This window comes from Cajanus cajan, chromosome 4 (assembly GCF_000230855.2).
Source record: "Cajanus cajan strain Asha chromosome 4, NIPB_CcT2T_4, whole genome shotgun sequence".
NCBI lineage: Eukaryota > Viridiplantae > Streptophyta > Magnoliopsida > Fabales > Fabaceae > Cajanus > Cajanus cajan.
Window position 1 is genome coordinate 4,899,957 of NC_138520.1, and position 26,057 is coordinate 4,926,013.

General features: G+C 34.7%; 2 protein-coding genes across 2 annotated transcripts; both read left to right on the plus strand.

Moving 5' to 3' along the window:
* Positions 1–256: 256 nt before the first annotated feature.
* On the plus strand, positions 257–9,516 carry LOC109802556 (AP-4 complex subunit mu). The gene is made up of 14 exons (XM_020363959.3): positions 257–416; positions 503–597; positions 751–954; positions 1,128–1,244; positions 1,348–1,476; positions 1,612–1,723; positions 2,240–2,334; positions 2,443–2,547; positions 2,625–2,719; positions 7,849–7,936; positions 8,083–8,143; positions 8,230–8,303; positions 8,988–9,115; positions 9,232–9,516. Exons 1-13 carry the CDS (start codon positions 359–361, stop codon positions 9,084–9,086), a joined length of 1,332 nt encoding a protein of 443 aa, XP_020219548.1. The 5' UTR covers positions 257–358; the 3' UTR covers positions 9,087–9,115; positions 9,232–9,516.
* An 8,768-nt stretch (positions 9,517–18,284) lies between these two features.
* Positions 18,285–21,362, plus strand: LOC109802289 (HXXXD-type acyl-transferase family protein). Its single transcript, XM_020363596.3, has 2 exons — positions 18,285–18,849; positions 20,402–21,362. The coding sequence occupies exons 1-2, from the start codon at positions 18,427–18,429 to the stop codon at positions 21,296–21,298; spliced, it is 1,320 nt and encodes a 439-aa protein (XP_020219185.2). The 5' UTR covers positions 18,285–18,426; the 3' UTR covers positions 21,299–21,362.
* The last annotated feature ends 4,695 nt before the right edge of the window (positions 21,363–26,057 follow it).

Below are 26,057 nucleotides of genomic sequence, written 5' to 3' on the forward strand. Positions count from 1 at the left end.
TGTTCCTTTTCAATTTTAAATTTTAAATCTACCCTTAAAAAATGCATTGCTCACCATATTTTAAACTTTTAGATGTATGGAAATTGAGAGAAAAAAAAAATCAAAGTAAAATAGATGGGAATGTCTTTTATCTTTGGACTCACATAAAAAAATATAAACACAAAAATATGTTATGTAAATTATTGCATGTATATTATACAAAAAAAAACAATAATAATAAAACGACACGAGTAAAATGACGTTGCCAATTTGTGGGCCATGGGTTGTGCGTGGCAAAACGGCAATGCGTTTGTTGCGAAGCGTGGAGAAAGTAAAGATGGACGATGAGTAGAGTTGAAGAGAGAAAGAAGAAAGAAAAATGATTTTGCAGTTCTTCGTGCTTTCCCAGAGAGGCGATAACATCGTCTACCGTGACTGTGAGTTCATTCTCTCTTCCATTTTCATGATCCATTCGATTCAATTTTCCTTTCTCACTTTTTTTTTAATAATTAAATTAATGCAGATCGCGGTGAAGCTCAAAAAGGTAGCGCTGAGACATTTTTCCGAAAAGTAAAGTTCTGGAAAGAGGATGCTGAGGGAGATGCTCCACCTGTTTTTGTAGGTATTTCAGTCATTATGTCAATTATCAACTTTTCTTTTTCACATTTCTCGACAATTAATTTAATTTTTATACTTTTCCCTCTTGTTAACCTGATTTTGTTTTTGTTTTTTTTGTGTGTGTGTGTTTTCTCTTCTTTCCGTTTTCCATAGAATATAGATGGTGTGAACTACTTCCATGTGAAGGTTGCTGGATTGCTATTTGTTGCTACAACTAGAGTCAATGTCTCCCCTTCCCTTGTTTTGGAACTTCTACAAAGAATTGCACGTGTCATCAAAGATTACCTTGGTGTTCTCAATGAAGATTCCTTTCGAAAGAACTTCGTGCTCGTGTATGAGTTGCTCGATGAAGTCATTGTAAGCGTTTGCTTTTCTTCCTTGCCTGAACTGGTGATTTGCATGCATGCACAAAATAACTGCATAACCATGTTGGCTCACAAAGCATGCTTACCTAAGATTGATAAGAAAGTGAACTTTTTGTTGTGATTCTAATTGCAGCATTTTCTGTTTAATATGTTGATTTGTGATAGGATTTTGGTTATGTGCAAACAACATCCACTGAGGTTTTGAAGTCATATGTTTTCAACGAGCCAATTGTGATTGATGCTGCACGGATGCCTCCCCTTGGTCCTGCTTCCATTTTTATGGTATGTTGCTATCTATTTGTAGATTCAGCCAGTTACTTGCTGCAGGCATATTATTGGTTGTCATGCATGGTTTTATTGACTTGTTAAACACCTGTATTTTCAGCAAGGTAGTAAACGAATGCCAGGTACAGCTATTACAAAGTCTGTGGTTGCTAATGAACCTGGTGGTAGGAAGAGGGATGAGATCTTTGTTGATGTAATTGAGAAAATAAGTGTTACCTTCAACTCTAGTGTGAGTATATATTGGTCATCTTTTTTTTTTTATGGCTTTTCTGTTCTGTCTGCTATGATGTCGCCCTTTCCTTTTCCACACGTATACTATGCAAAATTCTGTAGCATTTTGATATGAGTTAGTTGTTGGAAACAGGGATTTATACTTACAAGTGAGATTGATGGCACCATTCAAATGAAGAGTTATCTTACTGGTAACCCGGAGATTCGACTTGCTCTGAATGAGGACCTAAGTATAGGAACAAGTGGTAGGCCAATCTAAAGTTATATTTTGACGAAAATGTGTACAGTTCTCTATCATGTAATTTTCTTGTTGTCCGAACATATTCTCAACTTTGTATTCTCTTTATTAAATATTTAAATTATTGTTGTATTGAAAATAATTCTATATTTAGTGTCAATAAGGGATATTTACCAATAAGATGTGACATGATTGATAGATAACCTTGTTCTTTAAGCATGTGGTAAGTGTTTTAATCTTTGGTTAGTGTGTATAGAAAAACATTTGTTAGAAGGGTCAACCTCTTAAATGGATTTGAGTACTTAGAAAAATTAGTCCTTAACTTTCGGCTAAGAGATACCTTGGTTTACCAAAACAAAAATGGGGATATTTTTAGTTGGGTTTATTATGCTTTGGTTGAATCACTGATAGATGGATAGTTTTCTTGAAAAGATTTTAGTTGACTAGTTGATTTTTCGTATCCCGATCACCTTTTGCTATGTCTTCTCATTATTTCCTGGTCTCATTCAATCATCTTTAACAGATTATAGAGGTTCAGGTGCTGTGATTTTAGATGATTGTAACTTCCATGAGTCAGTTCACCTTGACAGTTTTGATGTTGACAGAACTTTGTCATTGGTAAGTACCTTGTGTACTAGCTTACATGTATAGATAATAGATACTACAATAGCATGTTGCACTTTTGTTTTGAGTTCCCTGACTAATGACTGTTCCATTGTTTGATAGGTACCACCAGATGGTGAATTTCCAGTCATGAATTATCGTATGACTCAACCATTTAAACCACCCTTTCGTATTAATGCATTGATTGAAGAAACAGGATCCCTGAAGGTGGTTTTGAACTCCCTTTTAACTTTCTAAATCTTCATGTTCTTTAGCATGTTCTGATTTTCTGCATATTTTTGTAGGCTGAAGTGACCATTAAAGTGCGAGCTGAATTCAACTCAAGTGTCAATGCTAACAGTGTTCTAATACAGATGCCTCTGCCATCATTTACTGCTCGGTAATTACATTTTCTTCATGATTATTGTACATTTAATTGTAATCATAGTTGATAGGAATTCTTTGGTGTATAATTGTCAATAATGAGATAGGTAGCTAACTAACAGACTGGTTGGTCTGTTTGATAGATGATTAGGATTTAAGTTACTGAAGGCTACGTGTTAGGTGGTTCAAATGAGATAACCATCAATCCACTAAAAAAAAAAAACAAATAGAAAAAAAAAACAACGTTTTTATGTCATTTATGTTAGCATACTTGGTGCAACCTTTGAATAAGCAGCAGAATCTGTATCAATCTTGCAATCTGGACTACATCAAGCACTGAAGATAGACATTAGTAATTCAACACAAAACTAGAAAATCACTAGATGACAGGTTTCCTTTCCTGTCATGCTCGGTTGCTTGCTTGTAATATTTTCTTGCTATCAGTGGAACGGATGGACATTAAATTGCAGGAGAGATTATGAAGAAAAAAAAATGCTACCTTTGGTCCTTATATAAAAAACAAATGGTTACTTTTTTTCTTGTCCTAATTATAAGAAAAATAGGTTTACTTTAAGATGTATTAATTGCTAATTTCCTTTTATATCTTTCATTGTGAAACCTATTATTTATTAATGAGACACTTGCTCATCCCTTATACAAGTGAATTCATTTATTGTCTATTAACAATAACAACACAAGTCACACATTGGTAAAAATTAGTTCTTGAATTAGGTGGTTTTGTTAAATATAATCACTATTTAAACAATTTAATTCAAATGATATGTTTTGGAACAGAATTTAAATTTATGGCATTATTAATTAAAATTAGCCAACTTACGTATTATCCATAAGAGACTAATAACTAGGATAGAATTTGCAAAGATAAAATTGTAATTTTTTATAATTTGAAAATTTTGTTTCATCAAGAGTACCCTAAATTTTAGGGGGAAGAAAGTTGGGGTTAAGCAATGGAATGGATCATGATCCATCTTCTTCCATTGTGTTTATTTCCTATTTTTACAAATCAAACAATGGAACAACTCTCCCCCTCTCCATTTCTCCCCATTCCACCATCTACTACCAATCCAAACATAACCTAACTATTTTTATCCGTCTCGATGAATTAGTTATTTGTTTCTTATATAAAAGACTGAAGGTAGTATATGTGAACTGAGCATCAAATAGGACACAAATACTTACAACAGCCAATTTCACCATATTTGACTTGGAATACATTTTCCTTTTCAAGTTCTAGCAAACCATTCCTTTTTCAGCACCTACTATTCCCACATCCAAACATTCAAGATGAAAGTCTAATGCCCAATACTGTATGTATCCAATCATAAATCAGAACTTAAAACAGTCAACATGCAAAATGAAAAAAAGAAAAAAAAAAGGAGTGGTTACTAGGGCACTAGACCATTGTGGAAGTTACTGCCTCACTAATGACTACGACATGTGTCCCTATATATTAGACCTTTTTCACTTTTTTGATTGTCCCTTTTTATAAGACTTCTAATTGTCATTTGCATGAATTATATCTTCTCTAAAATACCCTTATTTAACAAACAATTCTTTTAGACAAAATAATAAATACTTGAAGTTAATTGAATAAAAACTCTCTTATTAGGATTGGGGAAGATAAATAGCCACATAGATATCTCTCTTTTCCAAATATTGATTAATTAGGTTGAAAAAGAGAGAAGGTTCTGGAAAATTAGGTTAAATGAAAACTGATTTTCTATATCATAATACAAAGAGATCATACAAGATATATACAGGAGACCTATGCTATTTTAGGAAATATAATAACTCTATTTTATTCTAGAATCCCTTGATTTATGGGATTGTTCCTAATTATTCAAATCTGTACAAATTACAAGGAAATATACAAATTTCCTAATTTATTATTTCCTAAAATGCTATTTGATTTCCCACACTCCCCCTCAAGCTGGTGAATAGGTGTTTTCCATTCCCAGCTTGGATACAATTTTCTCAAAATTGTGGCTGCCTAATCCCTTGGTAAGAATGTCTGCAATTTGGTCTTGAGAGGACACATATGGAGTGCATATCAAGCCACTATCAAGCTTTTCTTTGATGAAGTGTCTGTCTACTTCAATATGCTTTGTTCTATCATGCTACACTGGATTGTGGGCTATGCTTATTGATGACTTATTATCACAATAGAGCTTCATAGGTCCTTCCGATTTTATCTTCAAGTCTTCTAAGATGATTTTAAGCCATAGCAACTCACATATACCTTGTGCCATGGCTCTGAATTCCGCTTCAGCACTGGACCGAGCCACTACACCCTGTTTTTTGCTTCTCCAAGTTACAAGATTCCCTCCAAGAAAGGTGCAATATCCTGTAGTTGACCTCCTATCCACGATTGACCCTGCATAATCAGCATCTGTATAGGCTTCAAGCTTCACATTACCATTTCTTTTGAATAGGATTCCTCTTCCTGGAGTTCCTTTAAGGTACTGTAAAATTCTGTGGGCAACTTGTAAATGGGTCTCCTTTGGACTGTGCATAAATTGGCTAATTAAACTCACTGCATAGGCAATATCTGGCCTGGTATGAGACAAATATATAAGTCTGCCCACTAATCGTTGGTACATCTCTTTGTCAACAGCAACATCTTCTTCTGCATTTCCAAGCTTTAGGTTTGGTTCTAATGGGGTACTAGCAGGTTTGCAAGCTGCCTTGCCAGTTTCCTTGAGCAAATCAGTGATATATTTCTGTTGGGATATAAATATCCCTTTCTTGGAGTGGGCAACTTCAATTCCCAAAAAATATTTTAGTTTTCCCAAGGTCTTGATCTCAAATTCCTTGCCCAAGCATTGGCTCAACAATTGCTGCTCTTCTTTATCATCTCCAGTTAATATTATGTCATCCACATACACCAATAACATTGTTACTCCCCCTGACTTGGAATGTTTAAAGAACAAAGTGTGGTCCCCTTGGCTTTGTTTGTAACCTAGGCCTGTCATAACTTTAGTAAACCTACCAAACCATGCACGGGGGGACTGCTTTAGCCCATATAATGCCTTTTTCAACTTGCAAACAGTGTTGGCAGCAACATCTCTACCATATCCCGAAGGTATCTCCATATAAATTTCTTCTTCAAGGTCTCCATGTAGGAAAGCATTCTTAACATCAAATTGTTCCAAGTTCCAACCATAATTAGCAGCAAGAGACAATATCACCCTAACTGTGTTCATTTTGGCAACCGGAGCAAAGGTCTCCAAATAATCAACTCCATAGGTTTGGGTGAACCCTTTGGCAACCAATCTTGCCTTATATCTCTCAATTGATCCATCAGCCTTGTATTTCACTGTATAGACCCACTTACATCCAACCGGTTTCTTTCCTATTGGTAAGGTGACTAACTCCCAGGTGTTGTTCTTCTCCAATGCTTCCATCTCTACATCCATGGCTTGCCTCCATTTTCTATCAGACAATGCCTCAGATAGGGTATTAGGTACAAGTGTACTATTTAGGAGAGAAATTTTTAAAAGACAAGTAATTTGAGAGAGGGTAAAGTGGCTCTTTGGTGCATTTTCTTGTCCCTTTTCTAATGGCAATTGGGAGGTCAAGATCATTTTGGGTTTCAATTTCAACCTGCACAGCTGGAGAAAAAATTGTTACCTCTTTTTGTGGAGTCGAGTTGGATTCTTGAACATGGCTTGATCCTGGAATGGCCTTAATCTTCCTTGAGTACACCAGCTTCTTACCAAATCTCTTATCTTCAACATCTCCTTGATCATCTTCACAATTAATTTCACTTTCTTGACCAGCTTCCTTTTCTTGGCCAATTCCTTGACCAGGTTGGGCCCACTTCAAATAATTTCTTTCATTTAGTCTATATGCAGAATGAATATTCTGCAGTTCTCCAGGTTGTTGGGATTGGGTATTCCCTGTTTCTGGGGTTGGGTTCACAACCTCCTTTTCCCCTGACATTATAGCAAGGTGGCTGAGTGGTGAAGAATAAAAGGAAAGGTTGTGCGATTAAGGCACAGAGAAAATAGCAGGGAAAGATGCAGCAGCAATGCAGGCTGCCGTCTTAGGGTTAGAAAAAATGCAGCAGCAATGCAGGCTGCCGTCTTAGGGTTAGGGAAAAAATGCAGCAGCAATGTAGGCTGCCGTCTTAGGGTTTACAGTGCGCAGACAAAGCTTCCTAGGTCGGAAGCTCTGATACCATCTGAGAGAGGGTAAAGTGTTAGAATAGTGGATTAAGCCTAACTCAACCCTACAAAACCGGCTTGTAAGGTGAGGGTTGCTTTCCACTTATATACTATTCAATTGCCTAATCTCTAGTCGATGTGGGACTTGGGTTTTTCCCAATACACCCCCTCACGTCTAGCACTATTGGGCTTGGTACGTGGATAAATGGTGGGTGGCCCTTTTTAATGATCTAGGATTGGCGGGACTTGGGTTTTTCCCAATACACCCCCTCATGCCTATGAGGCATGCATCAATGGTGGGTGACCCATTTTTAAAGTGGATCTAAATGGTTCTGATACCATCTGGAAAATTAGGTTAAATGAAAACTGATTTTCTATATCATAATACAAAGAGATCATGCAAGATATATACAGGAGACCTATGCTATTTTAGGAAATATAATAACTCTATTTTATTCTAGAATCCCTTGATTTATGGGATTGTTCCTAATTATTCAAATCTGTACAAATTACAAGGAAATATACAAATTTCCTAATTTATTATTTCCTAAAATGCTATTTGATTTCCCACAAAGGTTAATTTTGAAAAAGTAGTTTAAATTATTGAAAAATTTAATGCTCTTAACTAAATTAACTAATTTTCTTAAAAGGTGTAATTTTGTTGAAAGGGTCTTATAATTAGGGACTGAGCTAGAATATGGGAGATGTGAGAAAGAAAATGAGATAAGTAGGGAAACCATGCATGTACTTGCTGGAGGCTGATTTATTCTTCTTGATGCAAATGGGGTGGTTGGAATCTGATCTGCTAAATATTCTACCTTTTTTGTGCTTTGCATATGTCTGTATGTGTAAGTGTGTAACTATAATGTAATTTATTGCACAGGGTTGGCTACCTTTTGTTTGTACCAACCTGATTACTTGATCTTATATCCTGTTGTAAATTTTTTTAATTTTTCAGTGTTAATTTTGAGTTAGAACCTGGAGCAGTGGGACACACCACTGATTTTAAGGAAGCAAATAAAAGACTGGAATGGGGCCTGAAAAAGGTAATATTGGTTGTTTGTTTTTCCACTGACGATTAGTATATTTTTAAGCCCAGATCTAGTGATGTTCATAAAAATCCCAGTTGGGTATTTAATGCTAATGAGTCGTTTTAATATATGTCAATAATGGTTGATCCATCCTCTTACAGGTTGTTGGTGGATCTGAACATACTTTACGAGCAAAGCTGACATTTTCACAGGAGTTACATGGTACAATTCTGATAATTCTGTTTTGGCTTAATGTTTCAAAAGGCACTGTTCTTTGTAATGAATTAACGTGTTTGTAATGAGCACAGGAAATATAATGAAAGAAGCAGGGCCTGTTAGCATGACTTTCATTATACCTATGTACAATTCTTCAAGGCTTCAGGTAAAATGCTAGGGATTTTCTTGAGGCTATGTTTTCTTTTACGTTTTATTAAACAAAGCTAAAATAGTCTGTCTTTGACTTATATATGTGTTAGTGGAAAAATGTGTCGGAAGTTTTCAATGACACTTCTCCCGTTCCATTTTATTTGACATTTAAGGTTTTTGCAATTGTAATAAGAAATACAATTAATATTTTAAATTTCATATTAGTTACTAGTATTATACAATTTCTCAATACATCTTTCATATTAATTAGATTCTCTCATTTATATTTCTTTTATATTTTCACTCCACAATAAATTGTTAAGAATATAATAGAAAAAACACATTGAATGTTTCATTGATATTGTAAAATGACAATCAATATATATATATATATATATATATATATTGCTAAAATATCAAATAAAATGGAATGGAAATAGTATATTATAGTGTCATCGTTATATGCTAACCTAGAAATTAAGTCTTATTATTATGTCTTTGTTGATTTTCTTGAAGCTTGTGTTACTGGATACTACTAACATGGATGCCCGTGTTATCAATTATCATCCCTTGTTATTTTAAATACAGATTCAACTAAACTCTTTATTATTATAGAACCCTTTTTTTTTTCTTTTTTTTTTCTATCTGGTGTATTTGCACTCCCTTGAATAGTTCTAAAGATGCCATTATTTTGGTGTAGGTGAAGTATTTGCAGATAGCAAAGACATCAAAAACACAAAATCCTTATCGTTGGGTTAGATATGTAACCCAAGCAAACTCATACGTTGCCCGGTTGTAATTGGAATCTCTGCAAGTCCAAATTCTGAGGTTACTTGCTTTTCAACTCATTGGTGTCCATGTGTACTGAATTATTCCAGATTCCAGCAAACTACATGTAACATTTTTATTTAGTTAAAATTGATTGATTAATTTGCGATTTGCAGTTAAATTTGGGGGGATGGCAGCATATAGAGTGAAAAGATGGCAGGCTCCCTGCCTGTACAAGATTATGAATGAAAATGAATATATGTACAAGACAAATTACTAAGCAGGCAATGATAATAAAACTGTGTAATTTGAGGAGAACTTGTAAAACTTAAAATTGTTTACTTTATGTAATCTCATCTCAGTAGTCTTATGATGTGGGTAGCCTCCTTGGTAATGGGTTGGACTGGAGAGATTCGTTATAATGTATATGCCATTGAACTTGAGCTGGTTTTTGACGGGAATTCGATTCCTTTGGCCCCGTATGTCTCGAAACTTTAGAGGCAAAAGTCAAAAAGGAAAAAGTGTGATGAAAGTGGAAAGCCGTAGGCAGCGTATAAGGTACACAGAAAAGTGCAGTTCCGAACACATAGGTCTTGACCTTTAGACATAACATATATTTTATTCAAAGGTGGGGATGTTCATTACATATCAATTGTATATTAGTAGCTCAATAAGAAAACAAGTTTCGTATATTTGCAAAACAATGAGACCGTGCTAGAAGAAAGCAAATGCATTGAGGTGACCGTATCAAATCCAGAGCTGTGGGAAGACAATTAGTATTGGTATTGGGTTTTTTGATTCTGAGACGCTACATTAAGTTGTTTTAGTGCGTATTACATCTATAGACAAATATAGCCGTGGATGGATCTATATTTCAATGAGCTATCCTTTTCGACAAAAGATGAGTGAGGCAGCAGACATGGATCTCGTCTTGGAATGTTTGGTTTTTTGTTACATTACTAAAAAAAGTGGAATAAAATTAAAAAGTTTTTCCGTAAGCTCCAACACCAGAAAAAGGACAAGCTTTCTCACACCCGCACAATTATAGATGGTCCATATCAATAAAACTGTTCGACATTATGACTATGAAATAAGTTATTGTTTTGTTCACAGGCGACTGGATTTAGATTCGATTCAAGCAAATGAATTGGAAGGTTATAATACTTCCAAATTCAATGGACTAGGAATGAAGTACCTTTTTGTTGGGTTAGTCTTCCTTTCTACTAAAGCATGTTGAAAAACACACACCAATAGAAATTTAGGTGTTTGTAAACATGATTGAGTTTCAAATGCCATAGGATAATTGAAGTGTTGATCAACTAAAGCTTTCACTGCTCTGCAAGATGCACATGTCAATCCTTGGATCAGTAATGATCTCATGTAGAATTTATTTTCTTTCACAAGATAGAACATGGCCCTTATTCCTGAAATTATCCATCAATAAAAGAGAGAACAGCATCATCAATAATATTATAGAATAGAAGACAAAGGAGTGAAGGGAAAACTTTCTTGGCCTGAAATAATATTATTCGAAATGAAATCGGTGCATGAAAGAACAATTTTGTCCCTTTACACATAAAAAAAGGAGACTAAAGAGGGACTGATTTAAAATATATATAAAAAAATATTATACTCTTATAACAACTAGTGGAAGGATTGAAAATCTGTATCGAAAACGTATACACTAATTTTACGTTTTGCACCTTTCAAAGTCATAATCTCGTTCTTGAAACTTAAGTTGTCAAGTTAGGTAAAATAAGGCACGAAAGTTTCATTGTGAAAGCCTAAGGAAGATCAATTATTAGGGAATAGTGGAGTTGAGCCAACCTAGATCTTATAAAACGGTGTTCCTTGTTATTATGTCGCCAATAATGTCTTGCATGGACTTGTTTGATTGAGGTAAAAGCTACGAAGGATTGGACTAGTTGTTCTGGCAACGTTTGTGCCTTTGCTTTGGGACATGCAAAGTTGTTAGAAGTTATAACGCCTCTGTTTGGATTAGCATATGGAAGGAATCGCAATATCTAATCATGGCAAACAGGTGAAATTGATAATCGATACTCAAAATGTCAAGGTGATTGATTTACGAACGGATACACCTTATTTAAATCAAACAGAAGCATATTAATGTTAGGTAGAACAACTCGTCGGCAGAATAGTAGCCATTAAGTATGATGTTCAATTTAGTTGATGTGATGAATGCATGATATTTAGTTTAATCCATCCCATGGTTCTTCGGTTTATGATACCAAAAGAAACAATGTTTTTTCAAGTTTGAATGAAGAATTGTCCTAGGTGTCAGTGTGATTATCCCGTAGTAATAATATTTCTTACCTAGTCAACGCGGGACTAAAAGAAAGGGTAATTTTGAGTTCAACAACATTAAATTTGCCTCAGGAGCTGTAATATATCAAGCGAAGATTCATTCTGGACCACGATAAACTCTGTGTTTCCCATCTGTGACTATGAAATGGCACTGTTGTTCGTGAGGAATGTAGGTGCATCGTCTCATTGATATGTATGTAAGATGTGATAAATCTCACCACAATTTGTGTGAGGCAATCAATATGATTTAAAGAAAAAGATTACAATGTAAAACAGGAAATTACATCATAATAATGAGAGAATAAATCATAATAATGAGAGAATAAATGGTAGGATATTAGTCCTGATAACTAGCTCTTAACACCCCCCCGTCAAGCTAAGCGTTGGATTAAGACCAACACGAAGCTTGGATCGAAACAATTCAAACAACGGACGAGGCAACGCCTTTGTAAAAATATCAGCAAGTTGTAGAGAAGTAGGAACATGGCGAACAACCAAGCGACCAGAGGCAACTAACTCACGGATGAAGTGACAATCCAAATCAATATGCTTAGCACGCTTATGAGCAACAGGATTCTGAGCCATAAACAATGCACTTTGATTATCACTGAGAAGGAGAGGAGTCGCAGACAACCCAACACGAAGTTCACGAAGGAGATTGAGCAACCAAACAAGTTCAGAAGCTGTGTTGGCCATGGCCCGGTACTCAGATTCACAACTAGAGCGGGCAACAGTAGGTTGTTTCTTGGCACTCCAAGACAAAAGATTGTCACCAAGAAAGATAGCATAGCCATAGGTAGACCGACGAGTGTCCGTGCAGCGAGCCCAATCAGCATCACTATAACCAAGAACCGCGGGAGAAGGTGAGCTGCGAAACGTAAGTCCAAAATGTTGTGTACCACAAACATAACGGAGAATACGTTTGACAGCTTGAAAATGATCAATAGTAGGAGCCTGGAGAAATTGACTTACCATGTTGACGGCATATGATAAATCAGGGCGAGTAATGGTTAAGTATTGTAAGGCCCCAACCAAAGAGCGGTACTGAGTTGGATCAGAGTAGGCCACTCCATCACTGACAAGATGAAAACCGACAGCCAATGGGGTCGAGACAGGTTTGGCCTCAAGCATCATAGCTCGGGAAAGCAGATCATGAGCATATTTGGCTTGTCCCAAGAACAAACCATCGGCAGTATAAGTGATCTCAAGACCAAGGAAGTAGCCAAGCTTTCCTAGATATTTAATTGCAAACTCAGCATTAAGACGAGCAATAAATTGAGTGAGAAAGGGGGGATCACTTCCAGTAAGAATAATATCATCCACATAAACCAAGAGGTAGAGAGTGATGCGCCCGCGATAGAAGAAGAACAAGGATGGATCAGCCCTGCTGCAAATAAAACCAGAGCGCATCAGAAAAGAGCTCAAACGTTCAAACCAAGCACGGGGCGCCTGTTTGAGCCCATATAGAGCCTTGTTCAACCGGCAGACATGAGTCGGAAAACGAGGATCAACAAAGCCAGGAGGTTGTTCCATATAGACAATTTCAGTGAGGTGGCCATGAAGAAAAGCATTTTTTACATCCAACTGATGAAGTGGCCAGCCATTAAGCACGGCAAGTGATAAAATAAGACGAATAGTAGTAGCCTTGACAACCGGACTGAAAGTGAGTGAGTAATCAAAACCTGGAATTTGCGTGAAACCTTGAGCCACCAAACGCGCTTTTAAGCGCTCAATAGTGCCGTCACTTTTGTGTTTGGTACGAAAAACCCATTTACTACCAACAATATTAGTAGCAGATGGACGAGGGACTAAGGTCCAAGTATGATTGTTACGAAGAGCAGAGAGCTCATCCTCCATTGCTGCCAACCATTGAGGATGCTTCATGGCGGATTTAAAACCCTTGGGATCAGAAGCAACATGCAAAGCAGTGAGAAGAGCAGTAGGCTGGTGATGAGCGAGGGCATAACGCGGATTAGGCCGAAAAATGCCATTCTGTGATCTAGTCTGCATACGAACAGCAACCGGGGCTGGTTGAATAGAAGCATTAGAAGAAGCAGGCAACACTATAGGAGAGGCCGATGCTGGGGATGGAGTTCGTGGAGGAGAGACAAGTTCCGATAAAGCAGGTGCAACAGGTGGAGCAGGATGGGGAGCCAGAGCAGCATCCAAGGAAACACATGATGGACAAGACAAGGTAGTAACTGGTGGTGGTCTCGTCGGAAAACTAGAGGAAGCAGACATCGAAGAAGACTTGAAGCCTGTGATTGGTTCATAAAATGAAGAAACCATAAGATCGATGCTAGAAGAAGGAGAACCTGCAAAAGGGAAGCAAGTTTCATCAAATTGAGCATGGCGAGACACATAAATCCTGGAAGTGGTCAGATCTAAGCATTTGAATCCTTTGTGATGACTACTATAACCCAAAAATATGCAAGGAGAACTCCGAGGACTAAATTTATTTTTCATGTATGGGCGCAAGCATGGAAACACACGACAACCAAAAGGATGAAAATTAGCATATGTAGGCGCAACTTGAAATAGAAGTGTGAATGGAATCTGGCCAGATAGCACCTGAGAGGGAACACGATTAATAATATATACCGCAGAACTAAAAGCATCAACCCAATAACGAGTAGGAACATGTGACTGATACAACATTGCAAGACCAATCTCAAGAACATGTCTATGTTTCCGTTCAACCCGACCATTCTGTGCTTGAGTATGCGGGCATGAGAACCGATGAAGCACACCAGAAGAAGCAAATAAATCCTGTACTTTGTTATTCGTGAACTCGGTGCCATTGTCACTTTGGAAAACTTTAATAAATCGAGAAAATTGGTTTTCCACAAAGACTTTGAACCGAACAAGCACATCATAAAAATCTGATTTATGTCGTAATGGATAAAACCAGGTAAAGCGAGAGAAATCATCCACAAAAATAACAAAATAAGAATATCCAGCAACAGAAGCAACTGGAGAGGGTCCCCATAAATCACAATGAATAAGATCAAGAACGGCAGAAGCCCTTTTATTATTGTCATAAAAAACCAAACGTTTACTCTTAGCCATCTGACAAGTAGTGCAACAGATTGGCTTAGGCAAAATAGACGAAACATTTAAATAACCTTGCTTATTTAACTTATTAATAACATCAAAATTAACATGTCCCAAACGAGAGTGCCAAAGTTCAAAAGAGGCACGAGGCAGTGAAGAACTAGTAGTAAGCAACGCTTGTGGTCCTTGATCCATCACATAGAGTCCTTGATCACATCGTCCCCTTGCCAGAACTCTACCTGTCTTTCGATTCTGAATAACAAAGGAGTCATCCACAAAAATAGCTTTAGCATGATTATCACGAGTCAGTTTGCTAACAGATACAAGATTTTTAGTTAGATTAGGCACAACCAAAACATCTGACAAAGGAACAGTATGTGATAAAGAACGAGAACCAACATGAGTAATATTTAAAGAGGTCCCATTACCCACAAAAACATGATCAGTACCATTATGATTTTGGGAATCAGTCAACTGAGACGAAGAAGGTGTCATGTGAGATGTGGCACCAGTGTCCATATACCAATCTGACTGGTTTGAGGTGTCCACCGAGCAACTGGCAGCAAATGCCTGAGCCAAATTAGCAGACTCAGAAGACCGGTCCCAGCGAACAGGACATTTGTTAGCATAATGACCCTGTTCACGACAAATCTGACATCGAGGGACATAAGAGTTGCGACGACCAGAGTTGTTGCGACGTTGACGAGAACCACCATTAGAATTGCCACGGTTACCACCATTAGAACCATCATTGGAATGTCCACGGTTACCACTACGAGACGACTGATTGCCAGATGAGCGAGATTGATTGTTCGCATAGAAGGCAGCTGGCTGAGAGGGCGTTGGTTCCTCAAGAGATGCCTGAAAAATAGCATGGCTTTCGACCTTACAAAGAATATCAGTAAATCGAGGCAAAGGTACCTGATCAAGCTGACCCGTGGAAAAATTTGCATAGGAAGGACCAAGACCACGAAGGAACCAGTGTACTTTGTCATCATTAGCAATAGGAGCACCAATAGCAGCTAACTGATCACAAATAGTGTGAAATTTCTTTCCATATTCTGTCACAGAGATGGAACCACGACGCATGAGTTGAAGCTCGTCACGGAGGCGCAGTTCACGAGCCTTGCTGCGTGAAGCATAGGCAGTATGCAGAGCATTCCAAATATCCCGAGCAGTGTCAGCACTAAGTGTCTCAGAGAGGGCCTCCTCGGTCAAGGAAGAAAGTAGGAGACTGGTGACATTTCGATCTTGAGCTTGCCATTGAGCGAATCGAGGATTTGGAATAGAATCAAGGATTTGCGACGGTGGTTCAATAGAACCATCAACAATGTGAAACAAATTCTGATTTTGAAGAAGAGAAGTAACCTGTTTACGCCAGAGAAGAAAATTCTCAGAGTTAAGTCGAATGGTGATCATGTGAACCAAGGTAGCAAATGGCAGAGACGGAGGAGTGGTATCGTCAGCCATGAGAGAGGACCGCAAACAGAATTGGACGATCGCATGGTTGGGGGAGAATGCACGACCGTGGTGGCAGATGACGATACAAGGGTTTGGAGGCTAGGGTTTGGAACCGTAACCTGATACCATGTAAGATGTGATAAATCTCACCACAATTTGTGTGAGGCAATCAATATGATTTAAAGAAAAAGATTACAATGTAAAACAGGAAATTACATCATAATAATGAGAGAATAAATCATAATAATGAGTGAATAAATGGTAGGATATTAGTCCTGATAACTAGCTCTTAACAATATATATATGGTATTGTTTCCAGAAATTCGAAGTCTAGGTGCACTTTTTATATATGACACAGCACTGCTGATTTTTTTATATATAATAAAATTACATAATATTTTTATGCATAAGTTTAGGCATTTATATATATAACAAGATTTTTTTTTGTAATAAAGGTAAAATTAGAATGTTTGATTATATACACATAATTAATAAAGCATTATCGAGTGCGTTACATATCACATTGACTTCCTTAATTAATAGTACACACTAGCCGCAACATATATATTGAATTACATGATATATATATCTCTCTCTATATATATTATATTAGCTGTCCAATTATATGGTAAGATTTTTTTTTTTTACCAAATTATATGGTAGGAATTAGGAAATGATCTTCTGAAATATTTTTTAGGATTGTTTTTGATAGTATGTTTAGTTTGAGAAAACATTTAATTTTTTTTTATAATTATGAAAATATTGTTTATTTTTACTTTTATTCCACTTGTAAGATTGTACAATTTTTTGATTTTATTTCCAGCATAAATTTTAAAAAATAGAATAAAATATTTATTTTTATTGAAAATATTAAACAAACTAAAATATATATTCTGAAACTAAAGAGATCTTGTATTTTCTACATTATATTTTAATTAATTGATGCCATTTTAATCATAAGTAATAAAGTATAAATTAACAAATTCATCATATGTTACAAAAACTAATAATAATTATTATTAAAAGTTGTTAATCATTAAAGAACTTGTTTTAATAATTGATCAAGATAAAACTTTTAAACCTTGATGGATGCATATATGACATATCATACCTAAAGATTGATCTAGTAAGGATAATCCACAAGAAAGTGAGTCTGAATTTTATTATTGATGTGAGGACTTTCTTAATAATTAATTTTTGAATACTCTCTACAAATAATAAACAAATGCATCCATCAATTATACCTACATACGCCCCAGCATCAACCCCTAAAGTCTAACTCGTGTATAGAAATATATACATATATATGTACGAACAATAACAGTCTCTAATCTCTATATGAAAGTAATCCACTTGTCCAAGATGTGACATATGCTTTGGTTTTGCGGCCGAGTGACCTAATTTTAACCAGGAGCAGGATAATGGGAATCTATACGTAGGTTGAATAATAGGCATTTTCAATTTCTTAATTATCCACTCAATTCGGTTCATACTTCAGTGCATACGTAGACATTTGATCTCGATATTTTCGATGAAAAAGGAAGAATATTTGCTATAAAATAGCATGATTTACCTTATCTGAATCAATATTATTATTAAATCTGTCCAGATATAGGACAAGTGTTCCCGCCACCATTTTTATACTTTTTTATTATTCTGTTTACATTGGAAATGAGGTGTTGCTCTCATTTGTTTGACCTTTCTAGTGAGAAGGAAAAGTTCATGCATACTCATCCGTCTTAATTTTATGGTACAGAAAATATATTATTAAAACTTGACGAATTTATCTAGATGATATGATTTAAAATTCTAAAGGTGCTGTCTCCAGAATTCCTTTTTGAAAAGAAAAAGAAAATTCTAGACTATTCAAGTCCATATACATTTCATAGTACAACATGCGTGTTCAAGTTCCTAAACGACCACCATTTTTCAATTTCCTACACGTGCTACTCTCTCAAATAACTTTTTACCTTTCATCTAACAGATGCAAAGCACTAGGTTAGGTTGGTTCATGAATATCCAATTTTAAGGAAAAATATATATATATTGTTTTCTTGATTAAACCAAATATTTATTAGTCATATCCTGCTATATATTCGGTATATAAGATTTTCACAATACAAAAAATTATTATAACAGTTAACAATTTTATCTGCATGATTATATGTGATTAAAAAGACATGGTACATAAAACTGCAATATTTTTTTTGTTAAACTTTAATACATTTTGAAAATTATTATTGAAATGTTTAGTGGCTTAGGTTGATGATTAATTAAAGTGTATAGTGCTTCCCTCTTATCAGCAGAACCTGCTGCAGTGTTGACTTAACTTTTTTCCTTTTTATTATTTTCTTAGAGAAAAGGTATTAGAATTTGTGTTAAACAAGTGAAGTGACAGTGTAGAAAGAGCACTATATAAAAAGCTATGATGAGGAGGAGGAGGAGGGCAGCCTCATCTTAACACACCCTTTGCTATGGTTCAATCTCCATTTCTAATTCCTTCTCTGCACTTTCTTCCACTCTCATAAAACATGTTACAATCTGTGGATGTCCCTGATTGTATCTATCGTGGGAAGCCAGTGACAATTTCCCCTAGTGCTCCCACGCCAAAACATTCTCTCTATTTGTCTAACCTCGACGACCAAAAGTTCCTAAGGTTCTCCATCAAGTATTTCTACCTATTCAACAAGGCTCTAAGCTTGGACATCTTGAAGTCTTCTCTGGCAAGAGTTCTAGTGGATTATTACCCCTTGGCTGGCAGGTTGAGGAACGTTGATGATCACAAGCTTCAGCTGGATTGCAATGGAGAAGGTGCTCTTTTTGCTGAGGCTTTCGTCGACACCACTCTTCATCAGTTACTTGAACCTTCCAAAACTCCAAACAAGTCTTGGAAGAAGTTCTTGTATAAGGTCGAAGCTCACACTTTCGTAGATGTTCCTCCTCTTGTAATACAGGTCAGATTATTTATTATTAATTAAATTCTATGACCAACTAGTTTATAGTTTATAGTTCAAGCCTTGCTTAAATTTTCCATTCTCTATTAATAAAAAAAAAATTTTAACCTTGTATAGTATCCACTATTTATGGTTTAGGTTCAAAGAACTTTGACGTGAAGATGTGTGGTACTAGAAATATACTATAAAATCATGGGGACAATTTGTTTTTGAATGAATTTCTTCCCACCTGATGTATATGTGCTTCTCTTTTCCTTTACCAAGTAGTCTATTTCACTCGGGTGAAGTTCATTTTCAGAAACCTTGATCGGAGCCTCTCATAAATGAATGAAAAGATCGACATCTACATTTTTGTTTTTACAAGATTAATAAATCCCCTGTGGAGCTGATATATATGATTGTATGTGGTTGCTATTATTTACTGATGAATCTGTTAGTCGGTCATTGTTGATCATTTATGAGAGGGAAAAGTCTTGAGGATGACATTTCTTAAATCGGATTAAAAATCTTATAATTGACTACATATTTATTAGGTTGTCGATCTACAAACTAGAACTGGCCATTTCATCTACTTGGTTGTTGGTTCTTACTCAAATTATAAAGAATTTAGTTCAAAATTTGTTTAACAAACGATTTAATTTAAAAAAAAAAAAAAAACAACTTTAAGACAACTGTTAGATGAAGTTGTTAATTTTTTTTTTAACCTTTTAGAGTTTTTAAATTTTAACTATCGCCGACAACCGACCTCCCCTCCTCCCCAAAAAAAAAAATCAATCAAACATGTTACAAATAATTAACACTAACTAGTCAACTAGTGATTATTACTTACAACTAATTAATGATAATTACTTAACACGTCTAAATTAAAGTTGATGATTATAATTTAAAAAGGCAAAACCTAGTTTTCTCCTCCACACAAAACAGAATTTTTCCTCTAAGTAACGTTAATTTATTTTTAATAATCTTATTATTGCTTGATAAAAAAAATAAAAAGATAAATATATGTATTATTTTTAAATTCAAATATATCCATTTATTAATTAAATATCAAGTAAATTAGTTTAAAAAAAAATATTATCCTTCCTCCTTACGTATTAAAATGGAAAATTCTCAAAGTACACTCATTTTCTTCTTATCTTTCTCTTGCTTTTTCATTACATTATTTATCCTATCTACTGTATTACTTTTCTTTTTACCAAAGTGTTAAAAACCGGTTTATGACTACAATTTTGGTAGTAACAAGAAGATTTTTGGTGTCTTCACAACCACATTATGAGAGTACTCGTAGCTGCATCAATATACATCGTCCAAAAGTTCCTATAATATTAAGAATCAGAACGAAACTGTGAGTAAAATAGCAAGTTTAAACTCCTGAATACATATATATTTTCAAACACGGAAAAAAAAATATATATATATATATTTTATATAAACATTTTATTCCCACCTTACATTTATTTACCTTATCCGATTTGACCATGATCCACTCAAGTGTTACTAAAATTTTAAGTGTGGTGTCGTGTCGTGTCGTGATTTATTTATAATTATTCAGGTAACGAGTCTGGGTTGCGGGGGAATGATCCTGTGCACCGCGATCAGCCACTGCCTATGCGACGGCATAGGCACGTCCCAGTTTCTACACGCCTGGGCCGAACTCACCCGAAAGCCCGAATCCGACTTGACCGTGGTCCCCTTCCACTGGCGCCACGTGCTGAAGCCCAGAGACCCCGCCCAGGTAAAGTTCCGTCACCCCTCCTACAGCGCACCAAGGCCAAGGCCAAGCCCAAGCCCAAGCCCAATCCCTGAAGTGGACCTCCTTCGGTTGATACAATCACAAACATTGGTAGCCACCTCGTTCACGCTCACCCCCTCTCACCTCCTTTGCCTAAAGAAGCAGTGCGTCCCTTCCCTCAAGTGCACCTCCTTCGAGACCCTGGCCGCACACACGTGGCGCTCTTGGATTCGCTCCCTCAACCAAAGCCTACCCCCGACGCTCCTTGTGAAACTTCTTTTCTCGGTGAACGTAAGAGGCGTGCTTAACCTTCCGCAAGGGTACTACGGGAACGGCTTTGTGCTAGCGTGCGCCGAAAGCAGCGTCCAGGAGTTGGTTGGGTCTAACCTGCGCCAGGCTGTGAGGGTTGTGCAGGAAGCGAAGGCGAGGGTGAAGAGCGAGGAGTATGTGAGGTCCATGGTTGATTTGTTGGAGGACAAAAGGGTCAAAACGGATCTCTCCACTACTTTCGTCATTTCCCAGTGGTCAAAGCTCGGGTTGGAGGACCTTGACTTTGGAGAGGGCAAGCCTTTGCAGATGGGTCCCTTGACTAGTGATATTTACTGCTTGTTTTTACCGGTTGCCGGGGACGCTCAATCCCTCAGACTCCTCCTCTCTGTGCCAGAGACCATGCTAGACTCTTTTCAATATCACATGAAACAAACCTCCCAAAAATAATGGATTCTTCTGACTTTTTTTTTTCTTAAATAAAATGATCATGATCACTTTCATAGGATGCAAATCTTATTCATATCTTTAACCAAAAACTTTCCCACCCTACCTCATGCTTATTATTATCATTACTCTCTCCATTACTTCCAAATTACAACTTTGTGTTTAAGCATAGGCTGCCCCGTCATCATGGATCATTTTCCACTCAAAGGGGGACGGGTAATTATTGTAGCCATTAAATTATAAAGGTTTTAGACTTTTAGTTCCATTTTTTTTTTCTTTTTGGTAAATGAAAGTTGTCGTAAAATCATGAGACACTTCCGCTATTACGTACTAAGATGAGTAGGGTGCGTGTTGAATTTGTCAGTGAAGACTCCCCCAAAAAGTTATTGAACATACATAAAACAAATAGCTTTAACTCATCACAACTACTCAACTAGCACCTCAAGTTAACATTTTCTTGAAGAGAGTTGCCACCAAACATTTTAACAAGATATTATATCAGTTTATTTCGTAAAATGGATTATCATACCGTTCTAAAATTAGGGTTGCATTTTTAAAAGCTTTTAACTAAGCCTTTTTATATGGCACTGATTTTTTTTTTTTTAAGAAGATACCTTTTTAATTTATATAAAAACACAAACGTTATTTTTAAGCTTTAAACTAAAAAAATAGGTTACTAAATCTAATCGTGAGAAAATATTGCTAAATACATTTTAAATGTATAAAAACTTATTTAAACAACATCCTTAGATGTTGGAAATTTTATAAGGACGTTTAATTTAAACAACATCCTTATATAAAATTTTATTTAGTGTAAATATAGAAGGACAATTATATATATATATATATATATATATATATATATAAGTATAGTAATTATAGTTAACCATTATTACTTATGCTGTTATGCAAGGTTCAATATATAATTTTACTTTTAGATCTTTTTCACAGTAAAAGCAATTAATGTTGGTAAGAAAAGAATAAATAAAGGGAATGAATGATGGTGAATGTTGCGGAAGTTAAAAAAAAAATGCATAACGTTGTCATAAAAATGAACATATTAAGTTAGGAAGGGCCAATGGTTGAGGAATACATAGGATAAGATAATAGGACAGATTGAAGGCACATCATCTGGATTGAGTATCCGAATCGGAATCATCTCAGTGTTCTTCTTTAATTTGATTTCATGATCTGCTTTGCACTTTCTTCCTCTAATTATTCAAAAACCAAACTCAGCAATCCTTTCTTCTGTAGACTGAACAAGATATCTTTGTCGTTTCATTTTTATAGATTTGTAGATAAAAACAAATACAAGGTGCTTTTCTGATATTGCAAATGGCCTTCTACCTTTTTTATTCGTAAAAGTTCCGCCAAAACCTGATTAACGGTAGCCAAAAAGTGCCAATTCAGGTCTCCACTTTCTAATTAAAAACTTGAATTCAATTTTTGTACCACTTAAATACGTTACTGGTATCTCAAAAAGATTAAATTTTGATTTTAATTTATAAAAAAAATATTTTTCATCATCCAAAATTTAAAATTATTGTTTAGTTTCTATTATTAAGAGATTTTTTTTTAATTATTTATGTGTTTAGTAAAAAAGTTAAGTCATATTTGCATGTTATATTTATAATTATTTATAATATTATGTTAACGCGACACTTTTAAATATTTTTATATATTTAACATAAGTATTATTTATTTACTTTGAAATGATTCTTAAAGATAAAACATAATGATTTTAGATTTTAGGGGAATAAAAATTAAAGAAAAATATTTATAATGATACAAAGAATTATTTATTTTACAAGAAAAAAAATATTTAAAAGTCTTTCAAGGGTGAAAAATAAGTTTTTTTTTTTACTGAGACCAAAGCCAAAATACGTTTTTTTTTTATAAAGATTGAAAATATATTTAAGTGTTTTTATTATTGAATTAAGAATTTATTGAAGTAACTTTTTTGTATTTTCGTTGTTTAACAATAAATAATCTTGTAAATTACTCTAAATAGACCAAATATATAAATATATCCTGTACTTGTTTCTTTCAAGAGAATCTTAAATTATATTGTTATTTTTATTTTAAAATTATATTTTCCTCTTGAAAAGATTAATATATTACACTCTCATTCGTTATTTTAATATAAAATAATCTTTTAGAAAACTGTTTGGTTTAAGGAAGCGAAAGAAAAATTTTACTAGAAGAGATGGAAATGATGAGAGGAATTTTGATTAAACAAAAGGAGAGGAGGCAACATGGTCATTTTCTTTTTTATTCACAATAGCGAAAGTGAAGGTTTTAAAATTTTATTTACTTTTATAGTTTTATGTATTGTAATTTTAGATTTCAAAAATAAGTAAAGATGTATAGTTTAGTCAATACACCACTTTGCCTTTTCCAAATCCTCAAATATTTGAGGAATCAAAGAATTAGATTGAAAAAATATATATTCTCTTCTCTTAGCTTTTTTTTTTTTTTTTTTTTTTTTTGTATTATAAGAAAGCAAAGAAACAAAGACAGCATAAAGGAAAAGAACCAACTAAAGGAAGGCTAAATCAAGGAAGAAGCTATCCAGCACAGCATGCGGTGGAGTTCTCCAAGAACACCACTTCCAGGAAGATTTTGCCCCGAGCAATAAAATTATATTTTAAAAAAAACATCATTCTTCCCTTCCAATCCTTTCAATCTTCTTCTAACTGAATACTTTGTTAGGCTTAATTTTTTTTTATTACTCTCAATGTTATTAAAAATTAGTTTAATCATTTGTTCATATTCATGATGTGAAAGCGACAATGGCGCAATGATGAAGGAATGGAGTTTGGGATTTCAGGTTCTTATACACTCAGCTTCCTAATGAGTAAGCCTTACGATTTTAGTAGATTAGCATTCTCTTTGTTAGGGGTAGCGAGGATCATATCTCATGGAAGGGTGATGTATTAGACTGTTACACTACAAGTTCAGGTTTTCGTTTTCTTCAAATTGAGGCACCTTGTTTGTGGCAACACATATGGAAGGGTTTATGAAAATTGCATATACCACAAAAGGTTAAATATTCTTTCTTTAACAAGGATTACATAAGGCTTTACCTACAAACTAGTTCATGTTCTCTTGACATCTTGTGTCTAGTGATGCATGCCATAGATGTTTGTGCTCAACGGAGACTTTATTACATGCCTTAGGGGGCTATCCTCATTTGAATGAAATATGGCTACAAATGGGTTAGAGGTTTGCTCTAGTGTTTATGATGAATGATACCAATACTTGCTTCTTAATTGTCATTCAACATTAAGATGGTATAAGGTTGAGTATGATCCTCTAGTGGGTATGGAGGTTTCGCAACAATATGATTTTCTAGGAAAAGAAATACTCAATATGTGTTACATCAGATTGGGATAATTATTGTGGATAATCTCCCATATTTGAAGCAGAAGAGGAGTTGGGGGAGAATGTGTGTTGGTCCCCCTTAGATACCCATGGCTAAAGTTGAATATAGATGGTAGTTGGTTGAGTGATAAAAGAGTTATGGGATTTGGAGGTGTTGTGAGGGATGTAGTAAGAGGTTGGAAGAGTGGTTTTGCAAGCTTCACGAGTAATGGTGATCCACTTCATGCAAAATTGTTGGTAAAAGTGAAAGATTTGGAGTTGTGCTGACACTCAGGTTAGGAGCACATAATTTGTGAATCAAATTATGTTGGGGGCGGTGTTGGTGATTCAAGAGTAAAATCATGAGAGTCATCTTGACAAGCTTTAGGTTATTATCAACAATATGAGGAGGATAGTGACTTAAGATTGGAGAGTTATTTTTGTGAGTATCTCTCGATAGGGACATATTCAACTTATGGAATGTAGATGCAATCGCTCCCACCACTTTTTTTTATTTGTTTTAATATATATATATATATATATATATATATATATATATATATTGCATTTTCTTTTCTCCAATAATATATAAAGGATTGTGTTTGTTTTCAGTTTTTGAAAAATAGAAAAATAATTTCAAAACTTATCTCATGTATTTCACCTTTTTAGTTTTGAGTAACTCATTTATTTTGTTTTTTCAATCCTAATTTTTTTTACTATTCGATATTTATATTTGAAGGATAATTATATATTTAAAAATTTAAATTCAAGTGTAAGGTCTGTGTGTTTTGATTTTTCCTTTATTTTCATCATTCCAAATAAACCATAAGGATCGTCATGAAAAATCAAATAAGAAGAATGATCAAATAAAATTTTAATTATTTATATAAATAAAAATTACACTATTAAAATAGGAAAATTATTAATTATTTTTAAAATATGAAAATTTGTAATAAATTAATAACAATATATATTTAAAGTTTCAAATAGTATTATCAAATTTCTAGTATTATAAATTTTTCTTTTATAAGTATTGCTCCTACAATTTAAAATTTCTGAATCTATCATTGTCTCTCGCAATATAAACAAGGTGGCTCATGCTCTTGTGAGTTGGGAATTAGAAATAAAACTACTTATATGGAGGAATCCTCTTATTTTTAGTTCCTAATTGGTGAGAAAATATTTTTTTTTATTTTAATTCTTTTCGTTTATCTTGTTTATTTTTCTCAATACATAAAAAAAACTATTTCTAAACTTTAAAATTTCAAAGATAATTATATAAATGTTTAAAATATAATCCACTTACTAGAAGTTTAAAACAAATAATACGGTATTTAAAATTAAATGTTGGTATGCTGTCAAAAAAAAAATGTTGGTAAGTTTGGAGGTTGTACATATA